Raw genomic sequence first — 11,438 nt, 5'->3', positions numbered from 1 at the left:
CTTAGGGGTTGGGGGAGGCAAACAAAGCCAGGGCAACTGAAGCAAAGTAAGTTTGGGGAAGAGTGGAACAAGAGGAGGCATAACAGTGGTGGCTTGGAGTGGGACCAAGTGGAACCGGAATAAAGATAATAGAGAATTCTGGTCTCTACATGTTAGGTTTCAGGTGACTTTTAGGAATCCAGGTAGACATGTCAAATAGACACTTGGATATACAAGTCCGAATTTTAAAGCCAAGGTAAACCTGGTAGTTATGCTATCAAAAAGAAGACAGTGTTTAATGCCACAGGAAGAGATACAATTCATAGGGAGAGAATTTAGATATAGCAAAGATGGAGGCCCAGGACCAAATTAAGAGAACACTAACATTTGAACCTTGAGCAGAAGTTCCTAGAAAGAGTCTGAAAAGAAATCTCTGGTGAGGTATAAGAAACAAACAGGAGAACAGTGGTATGGTAGTTGAGAGAAAGAATGGTCACCAGTGTCCACTGTTGTTGAAAGTTTGGATCAAAAAGTGACCTTTGGATTTTGAAATGCAGAGGTCACTAATTACCTTAAAAAGAGAATTTCTGTTATTTGAGATCCCATCAATTGCCATGTACAGTTCTAGACAGTGGTGAACAAATATAAAATGTTGTACAAATTTACACTCTAGTGGGAGAGACAGCCAACAAATAATATAGTTCAGATAAATAATAAGTGCCTTCAACGAAGATGCAACACAGCCAAAAATAAATTAATTTTAAAAAAGAAAGGAAATTAGGGGACTAGCACTTCCCTCAGCCACCAGGGCTTGTGCCCCAAAAGGCTTCCTAAATGTGATCTTCACCTTCCCCACCCCTGTAAACACTATCCCTTCCCCATGATGGCTTTTCCCTTTTCTCTCCTAGTTACACACCTGTTCATCCTGCTGTTGTCCCTCCCTCGGGGAAATCTCACCTGACTGATCTAAATCAAAGACTGTCACAGGACTGTCTACCCACTTTCTTTGCAATTATCATTGTTGCAATGATACGCTTTTTCGTGTCTGTCTCTCTCACTAAACAGCAAGTTCCCTGAGGACAGAAACCGTACCTAGTTTTGCTCACCTCAGTGTTCCCCACACATAATCAATAAATGTTCAATTTGTAGGATTACTTAACTAAATGTATTTGTACCTCTGCTTACTTTTTTCCTAGCACTGTTACTACAAAAAAAAAAAAAAAAATCTCACAGACTCCCAAGAGCTCGGATTTGTATTAAATCCACCTGTTACTGGGTCCCGCCGCTCCTCCCTCTGGAGGTGGGTCTCACCAGACCCTAGTTCTGTGTCGGAAAGCGAGAAGCCTAGTGCAGACCACCCAACTGGCCTTACTGCTCCTTTATTACAAGATAGGGAGGAGAAAGAAATGGGTGCGCTTTGAAGGACGCAAAAGGATCCCCCAAAGGCATCACACCAGGCCTCCCAAAGGACCGCGTCGACTCGCGCTCCCTTCCCGAAGGATGCGGAGGTTGCGGGATGCCCGTTGGGGGCTGCGGGATGGAGCTTCCCCGACACTGCAGGGAACACGGGAGCTGGAGTCTCCACGGCCCGGGAACCGGGGCGGACGCGGGAAGCCTCGCAGAGCGGCGATGCCACGGGAGCAGAGCCGGGGAGGAAGGGGTCAGCCCGAAGGCCCCCAGCCCGGCGCGTCCCCCGCGCCCCAGCGCGAGCGCGAGCCGCCGGCGGAAGTGCTGCATCGCGCACTTCCGGGTGTTGTCTGGCCGCCGCCGCGCGTCTCCGGTCTCCCGGCCGCCGCCGCCGCCGTCGCCTCGGGTCTCGGAGGCAGGAGCGACGTCACCGCCATGGCCGGCATCAAAGGTGGGCTTGGGGCTCTGGGCGGCCGGAGGGCTGCGCGGCCGCCCCCAGAGAGGGAGAGGGGGCCCACGCAGGCCCCGCACGCCGCCTCCCGGGGCCGGGCGCGCGCCGCGGGGCCGCTGCGCTGGCGGCAGAACCCTGACCCCCGACCCCGACCCCCGGCCTGCGCCCTCGGAGCCGAGGTGGGCGCGGCGGCCTCGGGGAAAGGACGGCGGGGTCGGCGGCTTGTGCGCCAACCCCCACTTTCTGCTGAGCTCGGCAGCCTCGCTCCCACTCGTCGCGCCCCGTACGGAGAATGAAGTGGACCGCGGGGTGTTCGGAGTCCCGCAGCCGTTCGGGCCATCACACATGTTTTGCAGGAGTTTGCCTCCGAGAGCGAGGCGGGCAGAGGGTGGTTTTGAGGGGATCGCTAGAGATGCCAGTTACGGAAAATCAGTGTCATTTCCCATTTAAAGGCACAAGTGCGGTCTTCGGGCGCTGAGCCCAACCGAGTCCTCCAGGAACGCCCTGGAAGGCCTTAGGGATGGTTCTTTCCCAAACCTCGGCGGTCACATCCACGGTCAGGACCCGTACTCAGAGCTTTACGCTCCTAAAACGGATGCATTTTGATTTGCGGTGTTGGGCTGATAGGGTAGACCCTGTGAGCGACCCCAAAGGGCTCCTTCTCCCTGCCCTCTTCACAGTTGCATGTGGAGGCTTTTTCACATTTCAAAGTTTTTATTTAGTTGGGTTTTTTTTTTTTAAGGTAAAAGAGTTTTTCATTAAAACTCAGTGGCAAATACTCGTTTATTAGTCAGTTTCCTTTAGAAATAAGGAATGTCTCATGCTTTCCAACTGTTTGGTATTTTTGTTAGCGTGGTTAGAAGCAAATACCATTAACGTTTTCAACTTAATTCTTGACAACGAATTACGTTGATTTCCTGACCTGAGGCTTTGTGGAAGGGGCAGGCAAGCAGGAAGTGAAAAACTTCAATAACAGTGTTTTTTCTGTGTTTTTTGTTTGCTTTAAGGACAGCTTTTGCTGAGCTGCTTCCCCAGAGTCACATTTTTACTGTTTCTTGTTTGTTTGTAACATCTGAAGACATTTCATTTCCTATAGAAAACTTTGTCAATTGACCAGCTGAGATACTTTCCAGTCTCCTTTTGAACTCTAACAGACCTTTTAAAATCCCTGTGTGAAAGGCAGTTATGGTAGAATGCTGTGTTTTTTAGGATGTTGCCAGTTTCTCAGTTCTTTGCCAGTTTCTCAGTTCTTCCCCATTTCTTTACTGTCAATAAATGCAGGAGTCTCTCTCTCAAGAAAATTGTGTTTGTGGACTTAGGTGAATATTAATCAGCAGAAAGTGTCTCGGATGGGATTGTACTTACACTTTTGGTTTCAGTAAGATTTTCTGATTGTTATGATTGCTTATCAGGATGTTTTCTTCCTGTTGGCCTATCTTTATGTTAGGCAGGAGTGTTGCTATGATTTAATCCACGACTTATTTCTTAAGCCATTTGCCTATTACTTTGTTATATATTGGATTTTTCTGGTAACTCCCAGGTTAGGGAACTGGTCCCTTCTCCTACTGTAGTCTCTTCGTAATCACGAACTAGCACCCAGTCTTTTGAGAGTTTAGATAAATTGGGCTGTTCCATCCCCAGCCTGGAGGCTTTGGGAGTAGAAACCAGACTCATCTAAGTTTTGCCTTCGGGATGTCAAATCACTCAATTACAGCAGAAAATTTTGCCTCCTTGATGTGTCATCTAAGACAACCATTTATACACAAATGATGAGTTTTGTATATAAATCAGCCTAATTGCTTATTTCATAAGAGGAGAAACTTTACAACTTTTGAGAACACTTTTGAGCAGTTTATTTAACCCCATTGGCATTTATCTTATCCATTGTGACTGGGAGGTGAGATGTCACATAAAATTATTTTTTGATACCTGAATCTTATTTCAGTTCCTTGGGGGTTTTTTTTGTTTTTTTTTTTTTTTAAGAAATCATCTTCATTAACTTTTTAAGAGTGTACTCAAAGAATTTAGACTCTTTTTTGAGGATAAGGACATAAGTAGGGACTTCCCTGGTGGCACAGTGGTTAAGAATCTGCCTGCCAATGCAAGGGACGCGTGTTCGAGCCCTGGTCTGGGAAGATCCCACATGCCGCGGAGCAACTAAGCCCGTGCGCCACAACTACTGAGCCTGTGCTCTAGAGCCCGCGAGCCACAACTACTGAGTCCACGTGCCACAACTGCTGAAGCCCGCACGCCTAGAGCCTGTGCTCCGCAACAAGAGAAGCCACCGCAGTGAGAAGCCTGCACACTGCAATGAAGAGCAGCCCCCGCTCGCCGCAACTAGAGAAAGCCTGCACAGCAACGAAGACCCAACGCAGCAAAAAATAAATAAAATTTAAAAAAAAAAAGGAACATAAGTAATTTTTCTCTGTCATAGAACAGAGTGAACTTCAGCAACCAAGTCCTAAGGCTACTTATCTCTTGGCCAAGATTATCTATCGCAAATCTGGTTTGCTCTTTGAGATTTTTATGCCTGATTTAACCTTTTTTTGTTTTTCAGTCTCTTCCCCCCAACCAGAGGGCAGTTCTTGCTTGTATGCAGCTCTCCCTCCTATTTCTCATCTCTTTAAATATAGGAAGCAAAATAAGCTTACAAAATTTTGTCTTCACAAGATACAGATAACAGTAATCCAGGAAAGGAAAGTTACTTTTCACTTAACTTTGTTCTGGCTACCTGAGTCGCCTATTGAAATATATATGTATAAGTGAGCATAGATGATCCTTTAAAATTAAAAGGTTTTATTCCACTGGAATTCACACACAGTTGTCACAAAAAATGAATAAATAACTTCTGAATAAGAGCCTAAGTGTCTGCTTATAAAGAATGTTAGCTTTAGTGTATGGGCTTTGTGGTATCTATGTTGTCTCTCTGTTTCCTTCCGGAGTCTAAGCTGCATGCTGCATAAATGGCTTTTGAATAAATAAGGTGTTATTACAGTGATGAACTTAGCTGTTCGGCAGTTACATTTCAAAAAGCAGAGATGGTGTTTTACTTCTTCAGCATGTCTTATAACAAGTATCTTTAGTGTTCAGAGAATTATTTGCGTTTTAGATCTAGTCCAACCCTTATTTTATAGAAGAAAGAACTGACACTTAGATGACTTATTTAGTCGGCTGGTAAGTGGCTGGTAGGAGCTGGGACCCAGTGCCTCCTGACTCTCCGTTACGGCTGTTTCTGCTCTGCTGCATTGGGCTCTCTTCTCTTTTTTCATCTCCCTCTCTCTCTCTTTTCCCTTTGCTTCCTTTTGTTCGTTCTACACATATTTATTATTGAGTGTTAAGAGCTGAGGCCTGAACATCAGAAACAGAAGAACTCTTTCCCTGCTCTTGTGGCGTGAACAGCTTACAAGGGAAGACAAATACAAATCAATGTAACATTGCAGCTGTGATAAATGAGCACAGGGGAGGCATCCAGAGCAGAGAGGACCTCTGCACGTGCACATCCCTCAGCCTGGAATGTTCCCCCCAGATAGCCATGAGATTGATTCACTTCTTCATTTCATATAGATCTCTGCTTAGATGTGTCTCCTCATCAGAGACGCCTTCCCGGCTGATGCATCTAGAAAAGCACTCCCACCCCCTTACTTGATTTTTTTTTCCATAACATTTGACATTTATTTGCTTACTTTTTTAAAAAAATCGCTTTATTCTCCCACCAGAATGTAAGCATGAGAGCAAGAGCTTCGATTTCTTTTCATTGCACTGTCTCCAGTGTCAAGAACAGTGTGTGACACACAGTAGGCACTCAGTAGATATTTGTGGAATAAGTGAATAAATAAACATAATGGGAATCGGTCTAGTCACGGGCTTTGCAAAAACTTCACTGAGGAAGAGATAACTGGGCTGTGACCTGAAGGAAAAGTAGGAGTTCACTTGGCAGAAAGAGGCAAGGACTGGGACAAGAATTCAAGCTCCATGAGTGTGACATGGCCTTGCCTGTTCATTAACATGTCCCCAGCACCTGTTAGGTATTTGGTTCTATGTAGACATGTCTTGAATGAAATAAGTGAATGAAAAAGCGTCTGAGGTAGAAGGGATAGCATGTGCAAAGGCCCTGTGGGTGAGGGAGCTGGCTGATTTCCAGGAGAGGAAAGGGGGCCGGTACAGCTGCAGTGCAGAGACCAAGGGGTGCTAGCCTGTGGTGATGTGTGTCCAAGCAAGGAAGTGGCGTCAGCTTATGAGGGCCTGTCTTGAACTGAACAAAACAAATGGTAAACTTGGTATTTTCCTCACTGCTTACATGGCATTCCCTTGTAAACATGAAGTTCCTCTTTTGCTGCAGATTAAAGTGCAAATGTGTCTTTTTCTTTGTGCAACTGAAAATCTAATGGCATTAAGGACTAAGTAAATGTGTTCACGGTTGACATGACCTACATCACTGATCTGAATGAAAACGAAATCTGCCCGGCTCCCATGTCAGTGGGTGTCCTTGATTATGACCATCTTAATTCAGAGAAGTATATCAGTAGTTCTTAGCAGGATTTAACCCCTTAAGTGTTAATTTTGGTATATGTTGGATTTTGTCTTTGTAATTTGTAGACCTTCGACAGCTCTTTTGAATTTTAATGTTTCTGTTAAGGTTAGTAGACTGCATCATTTAAAAAAAAAAAAAGTAAGTTATTCTCTTAGCCACTGTAGTTGCAGAAATATAGGTTATATAGAATTCAAAATAAATTGATCATTTGTTTCTTTGCTTAATTCTAAGCCATTGATTAACTATGTATATTCAAGGAAGTTGTTTCTACTTACTTATCTATGTGAAAACACTTTATAAAACATAATGCTTTGTATAAGTGTGTGTGTGTGACTTCAGAAACTATATTTCAGCTATAGAATGCATCTGTTGCTTGTGATAATGTCTTAAAACAGTGATACCACAGAAGGATTGTACCTGTTATCCTGCAGATTTTCTAATGTGTAGGAGCTTAGGGAAAGAAACCCAGCTATTGTTTTGCAAACTATTTAAATATCTGTAGCAGAATTAATTGACTGAGTTTACTGACTACAGATATCCTCGGACACTTTTCACCTGTGCCTGTTGGGGGTGTGTGTGCAGGAAGTAGGAACTGCTCAGGAGAGGGTTTCCCACAGATGAGGCTTCTGAAGTCCAGGAAAGTTGACTGCGGAGTTTCTCCACATACCACTTTTCAAAACTGTAATGATCTGAGGAGTGAGTATCATACTAATGCCTGGAGGAGCATTGGTCTCGCAGACTGGGATGCTCATTTGACATGGAACCAGTAATTTGGGAATGTGGTGATGTGCTGGCGATAGGTCAGGCCTTTGAATATCAGTATCACTGTATTTTGCTTTGAAGATGCCACAAAAGACTTATTCTGAAACCAGATAACTTCAGCTTTCGAAGATGATTCACTAATACATTTGCTTTTTTGGTGTGTTTTGTTTGCTTTTTGCCTCTGGGATCACAGGTAATGTTCAGACTGTTAATAGTAATATTAATAAAAATAGTGTTAATTTAATTACTATTTCAATTTGTCTTTTCATTATTTACTTTGCAGCTTTGATTAGCTTGTCCTTCGGAGGAGCAGTTGGGCTGATGTTTTTGATGCTTGGATGCGCCCTTCCCATATACAAGTATGTAAAATTGCTGTCTTCTTGAGTGTTTAAGTGTAAAATTTTTCTACTTTTAAAATTAAAACAATTTTTTTTTACTACAATAGAAGTAATCCTGAGAAATGATCATTTACCAAGGACGAACTTTAAGTCTTCACTTAAAATGTGTTTGAAAAGATTTTAGGACAGCAGCGTGCAAAAAAGACTTTGGCTGTCCTTGACTACTGCTAAGTCTTTAATGGCAGGATAGCAACACAGTAGCCCAGCACTACTGCTTAATTTTGAGAACCAACTGATTAAATTAAATACAAGAAAATGTAAAATGTCTTTGGAGCAAAAACAAACAAACAAAAACCTGTAAGCAGAGTCAAGAGCAACTGACAAAAAAAGTCATGTAAACAATTACTTTCCTTAGGACAGAGAGAATTTTTTTAAATTAATAGGATAAATTAGTAAGAAAAATACAGGGCTTCCCTGGTGGTGCAGTGGTTAAGAATCCGCCTGCCAATGCCGGGGACACAGATTCGAGCCCTGGTCCGGGAAGATCCCACATGCCGCGGGGCAACTAAGCCCGTGCACCACAACTACTGATCCTGCGCTCTACAGCCTGCGAGCCACAACTGCTGAACCTGCCTACCACAACTACTGAAGCCTGCACACCTAGAGCCCGTGCTCTGCAACAAGAGAAGGCACCGCAGTGAGAAGCCTGCGCACCTCAACAAAGAGTAGCCCCCGCTCGCCATAACTAGAGAAAGCCCACGCGCAGCAACCCAACACAGCCAAAAATAAGTAAAATAAATAAATTTCTTTTTAAATCAGAAAAAAAAAAATACAGACAATGCAATAGAAAAATGAACTACAGATATAAAAAAAGAACTGTAGATTGCTACTAAGAACATGAAAATACACTCAACCTCACTCAAAATTAAATGAAATCCATTGGCAAAGATAAAAGATATGGCAAACAAGCATTGTCATGTACTCTGGGTGGAAGTTTAAATAGGTGCAAGTCCTCTGGGAGGCCAGCTTGCCTGTAGCTCTCAAAATGTATATATTCTTTGAACTAGCCTTTCCACTTCTTAGAATTACTCATAGAAATCCACTTACAGATGTTTGCAAAGATATGTGTAGATATGAGGGAGAGTATGGATGTTCATGGCAGCCTTGTTTATAATAACAACAACAACAACAACAAACTGGAAGCATCCTAAAGGTCTGTCAAAAGAAAAATGATAAATTATAGTACATCCATCAATGAAAGTACTAGGCAGTCTTAAAAAGAAGAAGAGCTAGATTGCTAATATGTAAAATAAGATATATTGTTAAATTTAAAAGTGCAGTGATTCATTCATATCTTTAAAGTTTATCTATATGGGAATATGGAAGGACCCAGATCAGCAGGAGTGGGGAAGACACAGGCAACCTTGGTTTTTCACTTTTTGTGCTTTTATATTTTTTGCACGTTTTTTCCCTTAAACTTACGTCCATTTGTAATTTTTTTTTCTTGAAATATTTAGGAAAAGATCTTTTAGGAAAAACATACAGATAAATCTTTGCTTATCATGTGTGTCTAAGTACAAGCAATTCTCCATTATGATGTGTATTTTATTTTATGGCAGTTTTAAAAGCCGTCTATTTCTTTTTAACTTTTTATTTTGAAATGACGATGGGCTCTCAAGAAGTTGCGAAAGTAGTATAGAGAAGTCCCTTATACCCTTCACACATCTTCTCCCAGTGTTAATATCTTACACAACTGTTTTATATGATCACAAACAGGAAATGACATTGGCACAATACAATAGCTAGACTGTAGACTAAAAGCCATCTACTTTTATTGTGATAAAGTTGATATTCTGACTGAAAGTCTTCAATATTACTGTCAGGTCATTTTCTGTATTTTGATTTCAGTATTTTGGGAGTTCCTAGTGACCTGTGGAAAGTTTGGGAGTGTTCCAGCTTCGTGCTAAGGCAGGATATTAGAAGTCAAGGGCATGAATCTTGAATTTTAAAAATTACTGTTAATAATTCCATTTTTCAATAATCCCTTTTTATTTATAACCTAAAATGAAAAAAATATTTTTAATTTTGGGCTTTGATTCCAACTGTTAAAATTCATGAAGTGTTTTCTTTTAATTTGAGAAATATTTAATCATTGTATCATAACTTTAGGAATACTGTGACTCTAAATGTCTCTCTTTTCAGTGTTCAGGTTATAGCTTATTTTTAAACTGTGTTATATTTTGTACCTTGCAACATGCTTCGGTCCTTATTTTTAAAAAGAGTGGATTTTGTGTGAGGAAAATGACAAAGATAGCAAAAACTACATTAACTTATTTTTCTTTTTCTAGCCAATACTGGCCTCTCTTTGTTCTGTTTTTTTACATCCTTTCACCTATTCCATACTGCATAGCAAGAAGATTAGTGGATGATACGGATGCTATGAGTAACGCCTGTAAGGAACTGGCCATATTTCTTACAACAGGCATTGTGGTCTCAGCTTTTGGACTCCCTATTGTATTTGCCAGAGCACACCTGGTAAGTGAAAGCATTCTTCTACTAATGGTTTTACATTAGATTGTGTTCAGTTTTTCTCAGGAAAAAAGTTTTTGTTAAATGACATGAAAAAGAGATGAGAGACATAGGAACCTAGAGGATAAGAGATTAAAAAAATCTTTTGTTGTTGTTAACTGGTGGAAATACTGGAGAGCATTGGCAGCGACAGTTGGCTTGCCAGTACTTCACTGTCAGAATTGGGCACATGGACACGGCCAGTGCTGAACAACCACAGGCCTGCCCTGTACGGCTTAAACATGGAAGACCCAGGAGATCTGTGTTCTCTGCAGGGGGGAGAGTACCAAAGAGTAGAAGAGGCCTCCCAGACTCACCAGTCAGATTCGCTCCTCCACCTCTGGGCGGGTGGAGGTGGCAGAGAAGACGGACTGGCCGCCCTTCCACATGGACAGGGCGATGACTCCCCGCCTCTTGAAAAGAATGTGCACAAGTGTGTTTGCATCTCTGATACTTTACATTTAATCTGCTCTCTAGATAAAATTTTTAGGTTCACTAATGAAGAGTTGGAACAAACTTCTTTGTAATCAGAAAATTGTAGAATTCTGTGCTGCCTCCTCATAGCCTGGAAGTTAGGCTTGCTTTTGAATAATTATCATCTTCCATGACTTTCTGTCTCTTTAAAGGAACCAGCAATACATAAGAACGGCATTACATGTTCAGCAGCGTCAAAGTTATTATTACAAGTTGTATTTGTTTTGGATCGTGATGGGCTTCAACTAGAGCCTTGATTCACTTTTCGTTTCCTTGTTGTTTTTCATGTCTGTTAACTGGGCGTTTCTGTCTTCGTCTGTAGATCGAGTGGGGAGCTTGTGCACTTGTCCTCACCGGAAACACTGTCATCTTTGCAACTATCCTGGGCTTTTTCTTGGTCTTTGGCAGCAATGACGACTTCAGCTGGCAGCAGTGGTGAAAGGAATTACTGAACTCTTGTCAGATGGACTTCTTGTCCTTTCTCAGCCGTCCGTGCACACAGGAGCCGGGGCAGTGACGCTGAGCAGCGGAGCAAGCCTCTTGGGGGTGTTCTAGGTGCTCCTTCTCACTTGTCTTGTAAGCGTACTCTTTTCACAGAGACTTGCTGGAGGATTAAAAGGATTTTCTCTTTTGGAAAAGCTTGACTGATTTCACACTTATCTCTAGTATGCTTTTTGTGGTGTCCTGCTGAATTTAAATATTTATGTGTTTTCCCTGTTCAGTTTTTTTTTTAACCAGTATGCAATGTTAAATATTTTTTAAATCTAATAACCATTTGCATTGGTTAGGAACTAGAGTTCTGCTGGCTATTACTGGGCTCAAGTACTTTTTTTTTTCTTAAAATTATTTAACCTCCATTACTACACAAAGTTATAAAGATCAGTTTTTCAATCAGTCAGGATGACATCACTCCCAATTTTATGCAAAC

General features: G+C 42.1%; 1 protein-coding gene across 1 annotated transcript; it reads left to right on the top strand.

The window, feature by feature from the left end:
• Positions 1-1,464: 1,464 nt before the first annotated feature.
• Positions 1,465-11,148, top strand: LEPROTL1 (leptin receptor overlapping transcript like 1). Its single transcript, XM_082444698.1, has 4 exons — positions 1,465-1,837; positions 7,414-7,489; positions 9,817-10,003; positions 10,833-11,148. Exons 1-4 carry the CDS (start codon positions 1,480-1,482, stop codon positions 10,947-10,949), a joined length of 738 nt encoding a protein of 245 aa, XP_082300824.1. The 5' UTR covers positions 1,465-1,479; the 3' UTR covers positions 10,950-11,148.
• Positions 11,149-11,438: the final 290 nt, after the last annotated feature.

Source organism: Balaenoptera physalus, assembly GCF_965194825.1.
Source record: "Balaenoptera physalus genome assembly, chromosome: 21".
Lineage (NCBI taxonomy): Eukaryota > Metazoa > Chordata > Mammalia > Artiodactyla > Balaenopteridae > Balaenoptera > Balaenoptera physalus.
This window is presented reverse-complemented; position numbering and strand designations above follow the sequence as displayed.